The 18874-nt window shown below is 42.5% G+C and overlaps 1 protein-coding gene across 1 annotated transcript; it reads right to left on the bottom strand.

The window, feature by feature from the left end:
* Positions 1–418: 418 nt before the first annotated feature.
* Positions 419–17742, bottom strand: GKAP1 (G kinase anchoring protein 1). The gene is made up of 13 exons (XM_069964241.1): positions 17601–17742; positions 14623–14697; positions 12912–13152; positions 10565–10693; positions 9687–9764; positions 8284–8407; positions 7854–7876; positions 6072–6224; positions 5772–5873; positions 5403–5466; positions 2133–2203; positions 1337–1414; positions 419–590 (listed from the first exon to the last, which is right to left on the bottom strand). The coding sequence occupies exons 3-13, from the start codon at positions 13128–13130 to the stop codon at positions 543–545; spliced, it is 1089 nt and encodes a 362-aa protein (XP_069820342.1). The 5' UTR covers positions 13131–13152; positions 14623–14697; positions 17601–17742; the 3' UTR covers positions 419–542.
* Positions 17743–18874: the final 1132 nt, after the last annotated feature.

Raw genomic sequence — 18874 nt, 5'->3', positions numbered from 1 at the left:
AATATGTCCCACATTACATGTGAAAAAACAGCACCTTAAAAGCCATTGTTAGCACTTGGAGTTATTTATGGTTAGAAAAAAAAAACATTTTTGGTATTACAATTCAGTTCTTTTCACTTTAAGGAACCAAGCTGCAAAAGTACACATAAACTAAAGAGTGTTGCTGTTTCTGGAAGAAATCTGCCATTTTTTTCTAAGCCTGGATAACCCCTTTAATTTTATGGCTATAACAATAATGGTCATAAAATTATAGTTGTGTGGGAACTGCTTTTTGGGCTGTGCAGCCTAAAATATTGTTTTGGAATATAGTCACTGGCAATGCTACTTTTTGATTTGGTTTAGGGGCTAATTCATTACTACAAAGTTAAATTTTCACACGGTTCCAGGCAGTCTGATGTGTAAAGACCAAGTATGCAAATGGAAGAATAAGGTTTATTTAGTCCTGAAAAACTAACAATGTATGGCATTGAACAGCAGTATTTAAAATCTGCAGAAAAAGTTAGTGCTTTACAAAATGCTCAACCACTGATGTGGAAAATGGATCATCGACCATGGTCAGATTCAGAGTTCCTTTTCCCTTTCTTACCACCCTGTAGAAGAGAAAGCAGAAAAATAAAGTTCTCCTATAACATGACTCATGTGTATGAAGCTGAATAGCATACTGTTTTTTTTATGATTTTACAAAATGCCGCAATGATATAGCTTATTTCTATGTATTATGTTGTCGGTTCTTAATCCTCCTTTAGCTGCTGAAGATTTTGTGAGTAGACATGATCGAACAGGGTCGAGGTTCAGGTTCGTATGAACCCGAACCATCTGCATTTGACTCCAGCTGCCTTCCCGTTCCGTGGGGAAGGTGGAGACAGTCCGAGTACCGCCTGCAAAGCAGGGATACAGCCTAGGTAATAGGATGTATCCCTGATTTCCAGGCGGTACTCGGGCTGTCTCCACCTTCCCCACGGAACGGGAAGGCAGCGAGAGTCAAATGCCGATGGTTCGGGTTCATACAAACCTGAACTTCGGCCCTGTTTGATCATCTATATTTGTGAGCAGCAAAACAAGACTGTATTGAAGATAAGACCATTTAAAACAGCAAAAACTAAGCTAAAGCAAAAAAATTAAAATTATATGTATCTATATCTCCATGAGAGTTATGGTAGAATACTTTTGTGTTAACAGTATATTGTTGACCATATCCCTGGCTATCCTTTGGCTCATAAAAAAAAATAAAATAAATCAAGTTTCTTTAACAGTAGAGTTTTACTGTATACATTTCTGCCTAAAATACTGAGGATTATTATTGATTTTGTCTCTGCTAGACATTCTGGGACCATACCTGGTATTTCATTAGTTCTGCTTGTAGAGCTTTTACTTTGGATCGCTCTTGTTCTAAAGCAGCATGCAGACCTGTGACCTGAGGAATTAGCAGGGAAACAAAAATATTCAGGTTTAGAAGCAAAGCTTTTTTTTTTTTTAGTGATAGATTTAAGGCCGTATTACACAGCACGATCTTGAGGGGGAAGCAAGTGCCGACTTGACAGGTAATACATGCACAGATAGCGGGCAGGGAGCAGCGGGAGGGGCTGTCCAGATGATCCTTAGATGGTCCAGGCTGTGGTGGCAACATAACTAACCCGACAGTGCCCCTTTAAAAGAGGACATGTACCCAACCCACAGAAATGAGACAATACAACCATTAAATAGCTTGGAGTGCCCTGATTACACACCTTTTTAGTTTCCTAATACGCCCATTCCAGAGATACCTGGATTTATAATTTTTCTGACAATTCATTTAATAGATGGGGGGGGGAGACTTAAGTTTAATAGTCGGAGTGAACAACGAGTGAGGGACATACACTAAGGGTGAGGGAAATTAGGCGTATGTGTCCCTCAATGTCAAACTTGTCAAATGGGAGGAGGAGAGAGGAGGCATATCAGCCAACAGCACTTGAAGGGCTTGGGTAATAAAATAATTTCCCTATATTATGGAAGCATAGACTGCTATATGAAAGGTACCAAGGGTCTCCTTGACTTAACAGCTATCAAACTGTGTCAGCAGTTTGAAATCTGAACTGCAGATGACAGATTTTACTTTAACAGGACTAGGCCAAAAAAAACCTTAAAATACTTACCTGTAATGTTAGCTCATTCTTAATAGTTACCAATTCCTCCACCTGCAGAAGAATTTCAGCTTTGTCTTTCACTAAATTGGAAAGCAGAAAATCACAAATATTAACCATGGAAAGCAGGATCAGGGCAATCTCCCCACCACCCCTGTGACATAAAATACATGAGATATGCTTCATGTCTAGATCTAGAGGCTACCACTGCACTGGTGTAATGGAGATTATACGCCAAGTATGTGGGCTTATTTTCTTGTTGGCATTCTAAAACGGAAGTAGCAGTATACCCCTTTCCCTCAAAAATGTGGATTGTACCCTTTCACATTCAATCTGTGACATTACTGAAGAGAATCTGTGCATGTACTGAACATGTAGATTTAAAAATCTGCAGTTCATTGTAAATGGGAATTTCCAGTCTGTAACACAAGCTTACTGTGTGCAAGATTAAGTAAATAATACATGGGGTGAATAACCCTTAATATCTACAGAAACCAACAATGATAACACAACGAAAGGAAGATTCTGCACTTTTTTTTTTAACCCCCAAGGGGATCAAGCTAAAGGACAATCGCATTAGGGTTTTACCTCATCATATTTACATTAATGAGAAAAAAAAAAACACCTATTCTGCCCTGGTACATAATACATTGTATGAGCTGTAACAATTAACCCCTAGACGACCTAGGTTGTACCGGTACGTCCTGGAAGTCTGTTCCCAGACGACTCTGGACGTACCGGTACGTCCTGAGCTATGAAGCGCGCTCTGCAGCGGAGCAATCAGCAGCCGGCACCTCACCGTTAGCGATCGTGCTGCAGCGTGACATTAACTCCTTAAACGCCGCGATCCGTGGCGTTTAAGTGTAAGTGACAGGGGGACCACCGGAGGTCTCTCACCTGCCTCCGTGCGGTCCGATCGGCGCTCTAGTCACTGAGCCTGCACAGTCAGGCTCAATGAGCAAAGCACCGATAACACTGATCAGTGCTATGCCTATGGCATAGCAATGATCAGTGTGAATAATGAAAGTAATCAATGTACAAGTCCCCCAAAGGGACTTAAAATGCATAAAAAAAAAAAAAGTTAAAATCACTAACACACTGCCCCAAAACCCCTCCACCAATAAAAGTTGAAATCACCCTTATTTCCCATTATATAAATAAAACATATAAAAATAAATAAACATATAATATACCGTAGCGTGCATAATTGTCCAATCTATTAAAATATAACAAGCGTCATTGCGAACGGTGTACACGAAAAGAGGGAAAAAAGTGCGCAGATTACCGATTTTATGTTACATTATACTGTGTATTATATATATATATATATATATATATATATATATATATATATATATATATATATAAAAAATTTATAAAAAAAGTGATCAAAACGTCCGATCTTCACAAATAAGGTATTATTAAAAACTAGAGATCATGGCGGAAAAAATGACATCTCATACAGCCCCATAGGTGAAAAAATAAAACTGTTATAAGCGTCACGATAGGCCTATTTTATTAATATATAATTGCCAAAAAAAGGAGATCATTAAAAAATACATATAACAGAATCTGTGTAAACCTGCATATGGTTGTGTGTTCGGACTGACCTATAGAATAATGGTATCATGTCGCTTTTACCGTATAGTGCATTACACAGGAACCCCCCAGACGTTACCATATTGCATTCTTTTTTACTTCACCTATTTATATCTTCATATATAATATATTTGGGATTCCATCATACATGTTATGGTAAAATGAATGACGCCGTTACAAAGTACAACTATTCCTGTAACAAACAAGCTATTACATGGCCTTGTAGATAGAAAACTGAAAGTGCTAGAGCTCTTAGAAGAGGAGGGGGGAAAAACGAAAGCGCAAAGATCAAAATTTGCACGGTCCACTGGGTCATTTTGGGCCTGGTCCTCAAAGGGTTAAAGTGTACCCGGCGTAATTTTTTTTAAAGAAATCAACAGGAGATACATTAAATTCTGGCCCCATCACTTCAGTAATAGACTGCTCAGCCAATGACTGACTGAGACAGGACAGCCAGTGATTGGCTGAGAGGCCAATCTTTATTATTTTCTTTACAGTCATTGGGCGCGCATAGCTATTACACACAGTGATGCGTGGTCAGCAGCCAATGGTTTTTAACCTTGTTAAAGGCAACAATCAACTGATGATCTGCTATTCCGCTGATTGTTGCCTTTATTACACAAAGCAATACCTGCCTGATTCGCTCCATGTATTAGGGCCCTTAAACATAGAAAGCCTAAAAAATACATTTTTTTTTTTTTACTTTTTTTTCTTTCTTAAAACTGCTTGCGATTACAAGCCCTGTTTATTTCTTTAAAAAACAAATTGCGACGGGTATTCTTTAAGTAGGTATGATTTGATAAACCAGCAACACAGTGCAGCACTCCTATGTCCACAACCCACCCCTCTACTCACCTGCCACTGCACTACAGTATAACAAGGAAAACTAATGTCTGAGGACATTAGTCCCCTAATGCATTATTCTATAGAAGCAGTGGAGTTAACACCAATGCCAATTCATTTAACCCCCCCTATACACTGCAGTCAATGGCAACCACAGCATCTAGGCAGCTAAACCACATGGCAATTTCTGGGTCCAATAAGCCCCCACCAGCAATGCAATTGTTGGGTGCCAATCAGTTGTGTTGGCAGCTGGGGACTTCTGAAGGACTGTGTGCAGCCATGACAGAACGAAGCGCAGCCTGCCATAGATAGTTTGTAATAACAGTTCAATGCAAAGCTGTGAACCGTACAAAATTAGGATTAAGTGATCCAATATTCAAGTCAAAAAATGAATAAGAGGGGGGGGGGGGGGGGGGTGTTAACCAAAATTGCTGGGTAGAATACAAGCAATTGCGAAGTCCCACATAAGTAGCCAGCTCCATAAACAAAAACAAAAAACACAAAACTAAATGAAAAAGTTCTAGGGGTCAGAACATGGCACTGCAAAGAGGCTTTAATGGTTTTAATTCTTAAAAGAGTAGTAAAACAAAACGAGCATCACTTTAATCATACTGAGCCATGAAACAACATGTAAGTTTAGCTGAACAGTAAATTGCACGAAATTGATATCTGCCTAATAAAATTTGCAAAAATGAGCTTTTTTTTTACTTCGCACTAACAATAGTTAAAAGGGGTTAAATAATCAAATGTTTTTTTTTAAACTCTGAAAAGAGTAATACAAAGCACATTGTAGGACTAAAAACAAGCAGACTAAAAAAGAAAAAAAAAACAACAACTTACTTTCACCTTCTTGTAACATTTTGAGAACTTGTGCATTCCTGGCTTTAACTTCTTTATATTTAGCCTTTATATATAAAAAAAAAAATGCAAAATTTATGTCAAAAGGGGAAATATTCTATAATTAAAAGACTGATTGGGGCAATCTCATCTTAGACACTGATGTTATATTCAGAGAAACTCTGGACCCACGTCTCTAGAATGAGGGCTCTCTGGCCTGATAGCAGTAGAGGTGGCCATAAACAGCAGTTTTACACTATTTCCATACACATTATTGTGAGTTATGAAAACAGCATAGGACCAAGGTATCATGTGGAAATACCATTAATGTCTGAGATAGATCTACCTCATTAAAGCAACTATTTTATGTACCTCCCATTGTGAAATGATGCTCTTCAGAAGCTGTATCTGTGTATCTTTTTTTTCTAATTCCAACTTCAATAACTCTGTTCTCCCATCTTTCAGGGCTGGTTCCTGTATAGTGAACAACATTTACATTCAAGGTTTAACTTTGTACTCCTCCACCCCCCCCTTTTGACCATTCAATATGGGGTACACTGGGAAGAAGCTAAGAATGCACATGCGTCTACTGTTTACGTCTATCCCAATAACATAAGTTCCAAAATGGAAACCTTTTTTGTGGGAGAAACAAGTTAATCAATGTCAACATACCGTACAGTAATTGGATGACGCAACACTTTCCATTACTTCAGGAACAGAATTGTGTTCTTTTCTTTTTTCTTTAAGAAGTATTTTGTTCACATCATCTTCTAGTTTATTGAAAAACCTGCGGTCATGTGGTAACATTGGGGGAGACTTTGTATCCTAGACAATTTAAATATAATAAAAATGGCCACATAAAAAAGTATACCACGTTACATCTTAGACAAACTATATAAAAAAGGCAATTATTTAAAAACTCATTACTATATGAACTTTCACTAAAATAATAATTTCCAGGAAAAAGATCCAAATAGTTTCCTGGAAATCCTAACATTTTTTTCAGAGTGTTATTTTAGTACAAAGTTCACAGGGAACTTTAATAGGCAGAGTACATTTATATTTTCTGAGAAATATAATACATTGATGACATGCTGGCTAGCTCAGTTTATTAACCCCTAGGCGACCCGCCTCCATGTGTTAAACGCTCTGAACTGCCACGGTCCCGGGTGCCGCTCGTAGCCTGGCTATTAGCGGGCACCGTCCGATCGCTGTGCCCGCTAATAAAGTAATCGGATGCAGCTGTCAAAGTTGACAGCTGCATCCGATTACTTGATGCAGCCGTTCCCTGGTGTCTAGTGGGGTGGATCGCTCCCGCGATCCACAAATCTTACCCCAACCGGGGTCAGCGCCGTAATGGCGGTGATCCCGGCTCGGCACTCGATTGCTACCAGGTGCAGCAGCCGGAAGCAATCAATGTGCCTATCTCATTGATCTATGCTGCATAGATCTGTATGAGTCCTGGGGGACTCCTAGTATAAGTGTACAACTAAAAATCAAAGTGTTTTTAATAAATAGCCCCCTTCCCTAATAAAAGTTTGAATCACCCCGCTTCTCCAATGTTATAAATAAAAATAAAACAAACATACATGTTTGGTATCGCTGCGTGTGTAATCGCCCAAACTAATAATCACATTCCTGATCTCGCACGGTAAACGGCGTAAGCGCAAAAAAAAAAATCCCAAAGTGCAAAATTGCGCATTTTTGGTCGCATCAAAGCCAGAAATTTTTTAATAAAAAACGATCAAAAAGTCACATTTGCGCAATCAAGGTACCAATAGAAAGAACACATTGTGGCGCAAAAAGTGACACACAGCCCCATAGACCAAAGGATAAAAGCGCTATAAGCCTGGGAATAGAGCGATTTTAAGGAACATATATTTGTTAACAATGGTTTGAATTTTTTACAGGCCATCAGATACAATAAAAGTTATACATGTTACATATCGTTGTAATCATAACGACTTGAGGAACATATATAAACAAGACAGTTTTATCCCAGGGCGAACGGCGTAAAAACGAAAAAAAAAAAAAAAAAAAAAATGCGTTTTTTTTTCTCAATTTCACCACACTTTGAATTTCTTTCTGGTTTCGCAGTGTACTTTATGAAAAAATTCAGCCTGTCATTGCAAAGTACAATTAGTGGCGCAAAAAAATAAGGGCTCATGTGGGTTTCTAGGTGAAAAAATGCAAGTGCTATGGCCTTTTAAGCACAAGGAGGGAAAAACTAAAACGCAAAAATTGAAATTGGCCCCGTCCTCTAAGGGTTAAATGGAAACAAGCATGGCAAGAAAAACAAGGGAAAGGGACCAAATAAAAGAAAAATAGTGTGTTTTGTCCCTGCTCCTAAAGGGGTTATCCCGCTGTACCAAATGAATGGCCTATCATCGGGGCAGAATTACATTGGTGGGGATCCTATTGCTGGTCATTGGCTAGTAATCCGTACACACGTACCTCCGTTTTTTTTGCAGACTGCTCTGGAAACAGAAAAAAAATAAAAAAATAAAAACAATGAATTTCAAACAAACAGACAGTCATGTATAAGTATCCAACACAACTTTATTTAGTGGATACTTCTCTCACAGTTAGAAACTATTGAAACATCCCCAACAAGCGGTATAGGATTTTAAATTAAGGGCCATATTAACGTGATAAAATGTGCGGATGTGTGATATTAGTCCCGTTGTTACATATTCCTGGCATTCAAAAAAACTCACTGATCACCGAGAAAAGCAGACATGCTAGTTTACTATGGCTGTAAATGTGTTGTAGAGTCCTATGTGGATGTGATTTCTTTCCTGGTTAATAGCATTTCAGAAGTGAATTCCTTGTGTATTACCAGTAAGAATTCTGACGTATGTGCATGATGACATAAGCTGCTCACCTTCTGATTGGAAGTCTTTCAGAGACACCGTGAGAGGCTTGTCCTTCCCTTGTTGGTTCTTCCGTTTATCCTTTTTATTTGATCTTTTTGACTGAGGAGATACATTTTCTCCACTGTCATTTTCCTAAAACAACAAAAAAAAAAAAAGTAGGATTAGCCTGTGAATTAACCATTCCTGTAGTGTTGATATAGCTTCAATTTCTGTGGAAAAAACAGAGCGTTGCCAGCACAGGAAACTGCTCGCTGCCACTGACATCATAAAGAGGCAGGGAGCTGCACAGAAAGTAGTGTCACATGCATTTAAAGGGAACAAATCAACATGACTGTGCCAATATGGTTCCCAGCTGCACAATATAGGTCTACAGTGCAGCTCCCTATGGCCACTAGCTGCGTATGCAGCTGTAGCATTACATGGGGAAAAAGTAGTTTTATTCAGTCAAGGGAAGCCAGAGAAGGGCAGAAACTAGTCATCTGGGTGGGACGCCACCTGTGGCTAGTCACGGCTCACTATCAGTATGCTCTGCGTGGATGATGATGATGATTGACAGGCAGAGGGACCACTAACTGACGCGCTGGAATATAAACCCCACCCCCAATGTAAAGCTACTGGGGAGCTGCACAGTAAATCTATAGAAATATATGAAAGAAATAATAGGGGGCGCACCCACCCATGGGTGAGTGCGGCCCCTATTATTTCTTTTTTATATTTCTATAAGATTGTTAGACTATAATTAAAGGGAGCAGCACCAAGTGGCTTCAAGTGACAGTAAATCTATACTGTGCAGCTGGGAACAGTGCTGATTGGTTCCTTTTAAGTGGTGAAGCTCCCATTGAAGTCAATAAGCTCCCCATGCTGCCAGCAGCTTATAGAGGACCAAGAGGCAGCATCGCAGATGGTCACAGATTATGCTTTTATGCACAGCCCCTGAAACATGACCAGCATGACACACTGCCTACGTCTGAAAGATATCTCCCCAAGAGGGGGCCATTCCGTCAATCAGGGCCAGGGGGGCACCCCAATGACTTTCAGAGGCCCCATTCCCTACCAAATATACAACCATGATCTGTTCAGTGAATCATGTAATATTGTAATAAGGGAGTCTGTTAGTGTTTCATGCTGTTTGTTATTCAGGTAGCATGAAACCAGCGATAGGTTCCCTAGTAAGCAGAATTTTATAAGGATGATAGTGCATGTTTAGATACCAAAACCACACCACATACATTTAGTTATTTAAATTGTATCCAAAAGGAGACAATCTGTGAGCCTAACATTTTCTACCACTTCTAAGTTTTCAAAATAAAGGCCCATTTAGATTAAAACATTGAACATAAAGCTGTACCTATTTTGACTAAAATCTTGTGTTGCTTACTGTTCTTTATCGGCCTATATAGAAATAATGTACCTTTTTTAATTCTTCATACTCAAGCTTGCTAAGCATTAAGGCTTTTTCAAGATCCGCTTCATACATCTCAGATGTAATCTAAAACAAAGAAATAATCTGTTACAGACATCAAGTATGCAATCATCCTGTGACATGGACATAAGCCCCTCAGCATTCTCGTGTAAAGCCGAAAAAAAAAAAAAAAAACTTGAAAGGCTATGGACACATGTACACTGATTTTGATCATTGTTGGTTTGTTTACTAGATGCTAAATTATGTGCAGTTCTCAGCACCATCCTATAGCTTACAAGCTGCAAATTTTATATTTACCACTATAAAACATTTTTCCCTTCAAAATTGCTTTTCATCATTGGAGGGCAGTATCATCTGGACGAGCTTCGGGCCGTTGTACCCCCTTCTTGCTTCAGCACCATAGTCTCCACCCCCCTCCATGACATCATTAGCAGGTGCTGCCCATACTGTAGTGGAGGCCGGGAAATCATCTTGTCAGGAATGTGGCACAGGCGCTGTAAGGGCAGCTAAGAATATGGCAGCGTCACTGCCCAACCACACCTGCACATGATTCCCGGCAACATGATTTCCCGGCCTCCACTGCAGTAAGGGTAGCACCTGATCAATATCTTTAGAATAATGCTTTAGTGTGAGGAATATACACAGGAAGAATTCACCAATATATACCTTAGACAAAGTGAAAAGAGTATGCAGATGCAGAATTGGTATGAACAGATATTATTATAATACAACTAAAATGTCCTTGTTGGTGTGTGTGTGTTTGTGTATGTGTATATGTGTAATATATATATATATATTATATATATATATATATATATAGATAGATATAGATAGATAGATATAGATATATATATATATTCAGGCACCTGTTCATCTTTTTGCCGCCACTGCTGCCAATCTTCTTCTTGAGCATCTTTGGGTAAGTTGTCCAGCTGAGGACCACTACTGACATGCGCAGACTTTTGAGGAATTTTCTTAAAGGCAAGATTCCTGAGCTGAAGGGGGGAAAAATTATATGCATCAGAAATTTCTAAATAGACATGTCTACCGAGATATTCAAGGTCTGTCTTGTATAAAACGCCCATGAGGATACATTTTCTTTTCATGATGTCCTTTCTAATTAGTTTGTTACATTGAGGGTTGTTTTTCTTGTGCCCAAACACTGGTTTCTCTCTAAAGACACCTAAAGCACAGCTGACAGGAGCAAGAAGAATAGCCAGTACAGTTATGGAGTATCAGATTAATGTAGACAAGATCAAACAAATTTTTGAAAAAAGTTATAATGATAAATTATAAGAAAACAGCTCTGTCGGCTCATTCATTCAGCCCTCCTGCCCGGTGTACTCCTTTAACTGTGAGTGCCAACCTTCTGTTGGACAGCTAAAGTCTGTGAAATTTGCAAATCATTTTATTTTATTTTTTTTTAAACTCGGTTTTATTAAGAATGTACGTCATAGACAAGGATCATATACATTCACAAGGCATACCAATAACAAAAAGTCAAAAGTATAGACATACAGATCATGTAGCAAATGTATAATACTGGGAAAATGGCGCAACATGCGCCTCCAATGTCCAGTAAATCAAAAAGTTCAGCAGCTGGAAGTCCAAAAAAGGTGCAGGACATTGAACAACAAAGTGTGCAGGGTAACAGAGCAAAGGTACAGAGCTATATAGTAACAAGACTTATAGGCCCACACCAGCATTATGAGTCTGTTAGGGCAGGAGACACCGTTTAAGGCAAATGACACCATAGGTCCCACACTTTATTGAACTTCTTGGGGCATTTTCTATGTTTGTATAGTACTTTTCCGTAGGCGACAATTTTGTTGATCTGGCTTTTCCACATTGAGAGAGTGGGAGGGCGGGGGTCTATCCAACTAATCGCAATGGACTTTCTGGCCATAAACAGAGTTTCCCTTAACATAATACGGATGTGGTGCGCCCCCTCCTCCTCGCCCAGAAGTCAGAATAGGCACACAGCTGGAGTAAAAGAAATAGGTATGGTTATTACCATGGTGAGGAGCAGAGTTACCTCCTTCCAGAAAGCTGTGACGTAGGGACATGACCACACCATGTGCCAGAAATCGTCCGGAGCAAAGTGGCATTTAGGGCAGTTGGGAGACAGTAAGCTTCCCATGCGGTGCAATCGTAGTGGAGTAAGGTAAGCCTGATGTATGTAATAAAGCTGAGTCAACTTCTTATTCACCGCTGGGGAGACTGATTTATGTGGGTATAAAAAAGCAGCACAATCCTCGTCATCTAAACCAGGGATTAATAATTTCCATTTCTCCATTGACGGAAGAGGAGTGGACGCAACCACCGCCTGAATGAGACCAGCCCACCTGGGCCTTTGAGATCTAATAACCCCTATCAGTGGGAAGGACGAGATCATCTCTGCAGGGGATGGAAACTGTGTGGTAAGAACATGCCGCAACTGCAAGTAACGGTAGAAATGTGTACGCGGGACACAATACATGTCTCAGAGAGATTCAAAGGTAGTGAATACACCATTAACATATATCAGAAAGGTACAACACTTCCTTCAGTATCCAGTACTAGGCATCACCAAACTCAGCCGCATAGGTCAGAGCAAAGTTATGCCATATCAGGGATTCTAGTGGAACACCCTGGAAACCCATAATTCGCTTTGCAGCCAGCCAGATCTTATGTGCAACTCTATGAGCTGGGAGTAGGGTGATCCGTGGCCAAGTCAGGGCCTCCAGTATAGACCAGAGTGACGTAGAGGAGACAAAGTCAGCAGCGGGGATCTCTAAATGCCCGACCAACGATGATGAAGTCCAGGGGTTTAAATATTTTAACGGACTGGCTGGGTAATAAAGGTACATATTGGGCAGGGCCATGCCAGCTTCTGGTTTAGGGCATTGAAGTTTCGCCAGCTGTAGTTTGGACCTAGAGGTGCCCCAGATGAAAGCTATCATGGCTGAGTCGAACTCTTGAAAAAAGGATTTGGGGATGGGGATAAATATGTGTTGGAAGGTATAAAGGCACTTAGGTAGTACTACCATTTTAATTAAATTAATCCAGCCAGCCACGGATAATGGCAGGTGGGCCCATGTCTCATTGCATTTTATTTTTATTTACATTTTAAACAATGTCCTTACTTTTTTGGAATTGGGGTTGTATAATTATTGTCTTCAGCTCAGACATACTCTACACAACAAAATATATTGGACACCCATTGGTCATTACCTCATTGGCTTCACTCTGTTGCTGTTCTTTCTTTTTCCTCCTCTTCTCCCTCTTTTTCTCATTCATATTGCTCTTTCCACCTGCGGCAGACCCGCGCAGTTTTCCTGCACCTCGGGAGCCCTTTGTCTTTTCAGACTCAGAATCACTGCTGCTGTCTACTTTCAGCAAGGCAAAGCGGGATGCCGTGGTGGGGACCAAGCTCACCACAGCTGAAGCCATTGCTATAGAGTATAATGACTTCCTAAAAGACAAAAAAAAAAAAAAGTGTGAACAACAAGATTAAAAGTCAGGTCTCTCTTTATCTGTGTATAGGGAGAGTCTTGTCAAGCACAGCCAGGCAGAACACCCAGACGGCATGTACCCCAGTGCCACAGCTTGGTTTCAGAATAAAGCAAGCTTTTTTTTGTGACAAGGATGCCAGTCCAGATTTCATGCTCCCCTTGGTGTAGGCAGCATATATCTCCTGACAGACTGCATGGGACCAAACCTTAATATCCAGGTATTGAAGGAGTTACCTGGGAGCAGTAAACTTTTAACTGTGTTTTATCTGTCGAAGTACCCCTTTTAAAGGGAAACATCTAACCTGCTGACAGGCACTGAGGATAAAGGTAAGTATCTTACCTTGATCCTTCATGCACTGGAGAAGGGGCTACGACCCTTAGAGCACCAATCCGCTGTGGCCGCCCTTCCTAATGTATGTTCATCCAACTCTCTGCAGATGAATATTGATTAGGAGGTTGGGCAACCCGAGGAGGATCGGAGCACTGAGGGACATGGCATAGAAAAGAAAACCTAAAAGTGTCTGCACGTCTTCAAAAACCATCAGCTGAAGGATCAATTGGTTGACAGTTCTCTCTCCTGGTTCCACCCTTATATACATGAAGTTCAGCACAGCAAAACCTTACTATATAGCAGGGGTCTCAAACTCGCGGCCCTCCAGCTGTAGCAAAACTACAATTCCCATCATGCCTGGGACAGCCAAAGCTTCGCTTTGGCTGTCCAGGCATGATGGGAATTGTAGTTTTGCAACAGCTGGAGGGCCGCGAGTTTGAGACCCCTGCTATATACTCTATGGGGAGGTATAAGCCAAAACCAGAACAAAAAAAAAAAAAATCAAGAAGAGGTGAGTGGCAGAAATTCATTATGCCATGAGCTACTTTTAGGGTAGCGTCACATGTAACGGAATTGCAGCTGAAGCCACAGAACAAGCCAGTGCGCAGACCCGGTAGTGTATGCACAGGGCCACCGGGGGCTTACATACTCACAGTGGGATGACAATTCTGTTGCTAGTATGTAATTCTGTTGAAAAGGGAATCGCAGTGGATTTCGTGTGAAGCTACTCTTAGGCCCCGTGCACACAGAGCAAGAGCGACGGAATTGTCCGCCAGCCTCCGTGTCATAGTGACAGTCTATGGGAGGCTCGCGCGCTGCATCTCTCGGCTCTGAAGAATGGGAAGTTCTCCCATAGAGTGTCATTATAACACAGAGGCTGGCGGACAATTCCGCTGCTCTTGCTGTGTGCACGGGGCCTCAGAGTCTTGCTGTACACCCCTTTGCAGCACACCCCTCTCCCTAAGACCGACCCACAGTCTGCTGCTAACGCTGTAAATATGGTATATAACATTTTTCATTCATATTACATTTCTGGCTAACCAGGAGCTGCAAAGAAAAAGCAATAGTTTGTAATCACACTAGTCAACCATTTACTTACTCAGAGAAATTACTTCAACAGTAATTTATATAGGTCCCGATTGTTACTGTAGGGGTCAGTGACAAGGTTCCAACCCTAAAAAAAAAACAAAACTGTGACATATAGCAACACATTCTTATAGGAGATTGGGATTCATCACGTTATGGGGCCGTTACCCAACCAATAGCTTGGGAGCCACATAAATGTGGGGACTGCTGGCAGCTCTACATACTTTTGTGCACAAGCGGCAACGAGGAGGCCGTAAATAACTGTGTAAATGTAAAACCACTAGCAGTCAGTTAAAGGGGTTTTTCTGGGATTCGGTAGGGGATCTGACTCATGGGTTTCCCCCTCCCTCTCCTGATCAGCTGCTCCATTGAGTGCTGTGCTCTCTTATACAGACTACTACCACACACAGGACTGAGCAGTGGCAAGCTACTATACTTGACATAGTGGCTACAAGACATGGGGCACTGAGCCTGGTAGATAATGGAAAGTATAAAAGTGCTGAATGGTGGGGGAGCGCAGAGTCACACCTCTTCCTATTCATCAGTACAGTCCTAGCCATCGTCCGTTCAATCATTAGGAATTTTGGTCCGACCGCCCACCCTGCTGATATTCATTAGGAAGGGCGGTGGCATAGTGACTGTACTAATAGCACAAACATGGCTCCGAGGGTAAAGGTAAGAAACTTACCTTGTATGAGGTCACTGTAGGAGCTGGTAGCTATACTGGTTACCCTCCAGCTTTCCCATACATGAGATCAGCTGGTAGCTGTACTGGTTATCCCCCAGCTTTCCCATGTATGAGATCACTGCAAAAACTGGTAGCTATACTGGTTATCCCCAAGCTTTCCTATGTATTAGGTCAATGCAGGAGCTGGTAACTATACTGTTTATAATGGAGGAGCTGGTTGCTGTAATGGTTATAAACGAGGAGCTAGTCGCTGTACTGGTTATCCCCCAGCTTTTCTGCATATGAGGTCACTCCAGGAGCCGGTCGCTACACTGGTTATAATGTAGGAGTCGGTAGCTATACTGGTTATAATGGAGGAGTCGGTAACTGTACTGGTTACAATGCAGGAGCTGTTCGCTGTACTGGTTATCATCCAGCTTTTCTGCATATGAGATCATTCCAGGAGCTGAACGCTACACTGGTTATAATGGAGGAGCCAGGATCTGTACTGGTTATAATGGAGCAGCCGGGAGCTGTACTGGTTATAATGGAGCAGCCGGGAGCTGTACTGGTTATAATGGAGCAGCCGGGAGCTGTACTGGTTATAATGGAGCAGCTGGGAGCTGTACTGGTTATAATGCAGGAGCTAGTCGCTGTACTGGTTATCCCCCAGCTTTTCTGCATATGAGGTCAATGCAGTAGCTGGTCGCTACACTGGTTATAATGGAGGAGTCGGTAACTGTACTGGTTATCCCCCAGCTTTTTTGCATATGAGGTCACTGCAGGAGCTGAACGCTACACTGGTTATAATGGAGGAGCCGGGAGCTGTACTGGTTATAATGGAGGAACCAGGAGCTGTACTGGTTATAATGGAGCTGTACTGGTTATAATGGAGCAGCTGGGAGCTGTACTGGTCGCTGTACTGGTTATAATGGAGCATCCGGGAGCTGTACTGGCTATAATGGAGCTGTACTGGCTATAATGGAGCAGCCGGTAGCTGTGCTGGTGATAATGGAGCAGCCGGTAGCTGTGCTAGCTATAATGGAGCTGTGCTGGCGATAATGGAGCTGTGCTGGCTATAATGGAGCTGTGCTGGCTATAATGGAGCTGTGCTGGCTATAATGGAGCTGTGCTGGCTATAATGGAGCTGTGCTGGCTATAATGGAGCTGTGCTGGCTATAATGGAGCTGTGCTGGCTATAATGGAGCTGTGCTGGCTATAATGGAGCTGTGCTGGCTATAATGGAGCTGTGCTGGCTATAATGGAGCTGTGCTGGCTATAATGGAGCTGTGCTGGCTATAATGGAGCTGTGCTGGCTATAATGGAGCTGTGCTGGCTATAATGGAGCTGTGCTGGCTATAATGGAGCTGTGCTGGCGATAATGGAGCTGTGCTGGCGATAATGGAGCTGTGCTGGCGATAATGGAGCTGTGCTGGCGATAATGGAGCTGTGCTGGCGATAATGGAGCTGTGCTGGCGATAATGGAGCTGTGCTGGCGATAATGGAGCTGTGCTGGCGATAATGGAGCTGTGCTGGCGATAATGGAGCTGTGCTGGCTATAATGGAGCTGTGCTGGCGATAATGGAGCTGTGCTGGCGATAATGGAGCTGTGCTGGCGATAATGGAGCTGTGCTGGCGATCATGGAGCTGTGCTGGCGATCATGGAGCTGTGCTGGCGATCATGGAGCTGTGCTGGCTATCATGGAGCTGTGCTGGCTATCATGGAGCTGTGCTGGCTATCATGGAGCTGTGCTGGCTATCATGGAGCTGTGCTGGCTATCATGGAGCTGTGCTGGCTATCATGGAGCTGTGCTGGCTATCATGGAGCTGTGCTGGCTATCATGGAGCTGTGCTGGCTATCATGGAGCTGTGCTGGCTATCATGGAGCTGTGCTGGCTATCATGGAGCTGTGCTGGCTATCATGGAGCTGTGCTGGCTATCATGGAGCTGTGCTGGCTATCATGGAGCTGTGCTGGCTATCATGGAGCTGTGCTGGCTATCATGGAGCTGTGCTGGCTATCATGGAGCTGTGCTGGCTATCATGGAGCTGTGCTGGCTATCATGGAGCTGTGCTGGCGATAATGGAGCTGTGCTGGCTATAATGGAGCTGTGCTGGTTATCAGCCAGGTTTCCCCGTCCCCGTCCTCTCCCGGGCCGCCGCACACGTCTCTGCCCATCCCCTGTAGCGGCGCTGCCAGGATTAGTCTCCTATAAGTAGAGGCCGCACAGCGGGGATACGTGCGCAGCCCGGGTCCTTCCCGGCCGGGTCTATGGCCACTGCGGCGCTCCGGTTCTAGAGAGTGTCCTCCCGTGGCCGCCCGTACCTGCCCTCCTGCGGTCCCGCTCCGCTCCTGCCTCAGCGCCGGTAGGTGACTCTGTGCTGGGGCAATGTCCCGCGAGGTAACTAAGACACCTGCTCCCAGCAGCCGCACTCGCTCGACGGAAGCCTGAGGAGGACACAATGCAGAACGCAGCCGGCAAGCTCCGCCCACCTGATCCCAGCAGACGCCGCAACAGGGACAGAGCACAGCGTGCGGGGGGAGCAGCAGATGGCTGTGCGGCGCGTTATCCCGATATGCGGTCACCGTGAATGACGCTGCCGCTAATACTACAAGCAGGAGGACACAGGGGCCGCCATACCTCCGCTGTTCTAGTGTTTCTTCATCACATGTACCTATGACGTGGGCGTGGCTAAATGTAGGCGTGGTTTTCCTAAGTTTTGGTTACGTAACCGCAGTGTCTCTGTACAAGGCTCCGCGGGTCATACATGGTGGGACTCTATGTAATATATACAGGACCTGGTGGATCACGTGATGTCACCCTATAGCCAAGTGATCCTGAGATATTAGAGTTTTCGAGAATTTTGAATTCTCTACTTGTAAGAAAGATAGCCTGGCCACATAAAGGAGTACATGATGGGACATACTAACAGGAATGAACATTACTTCCTCTCAGGTCTCAATGTATGTTTTACATGGACTCCTGGATTCTGACTTTTCTCTTTCTTTCCAATTATTGTGTGAGATTTTGGGTGCATTTACACAGGCAGATTTATCTGACCTATTTTGGAAGCCAAAGTCAGGAATGGACTTGAAAAGACAGGGAATGTCAGTCTTTCCTTTATGACCTGCACCCTGTTTACAGTCTGTTCCTGGCTTTGGCTTCAAAAATCTGTAAAATAAATCTCTGTGTAAACGCACCATTTGATAACTTTGGCTGGAAAAAAATTGACAGAAATAGAAGAAGAAAGAAAAAAAGACAAAATGACATTAGACAGGTATTGCTACATCCTATGTCATTATTGTGGCTATCTTGGACAATATATTCCTGACTTATATCTATACCTATTGTTTCATTTACACAGAAAAATTATCAGACAGATTATCTGTCAAAGATTTGAAGCCAAAGCCAGAAACAGACTATAAACAGAGATCAGGTCATAAAGGAAAGCCTGAGATTTCTCCTCTTTTCAAATCCATTCCTGGCTTTGGCTTCAAATCTTTCTGTGTAAATGGACCCTAAGAAAAAAAACAGTCCTTCATGGATTTATCAGGTAACCCTTCAGAGATATTTTAGTGCTCACTTCCCCTGAAAGCCT

Source organism: Dendropsophus ebraccatus, chromosome 3, assembly GCF_027789765.1.
Source record: "Dendropsophus ebraccatus isolate aDenEbr1 chromosome 3, aDenEbr1.pat, whole genome shotgun sequence".
Taxonomy (NCBI): domain Eukaryota; kingdom Metazoa; phylum Chordata; class Amphibia; order Anura; family Hylidae; genus Dendropsophus; species Dendropsophus ebraccatus.
This window is presented reverse-complemented; position numbering and strand designations above follow the sequence as displayed.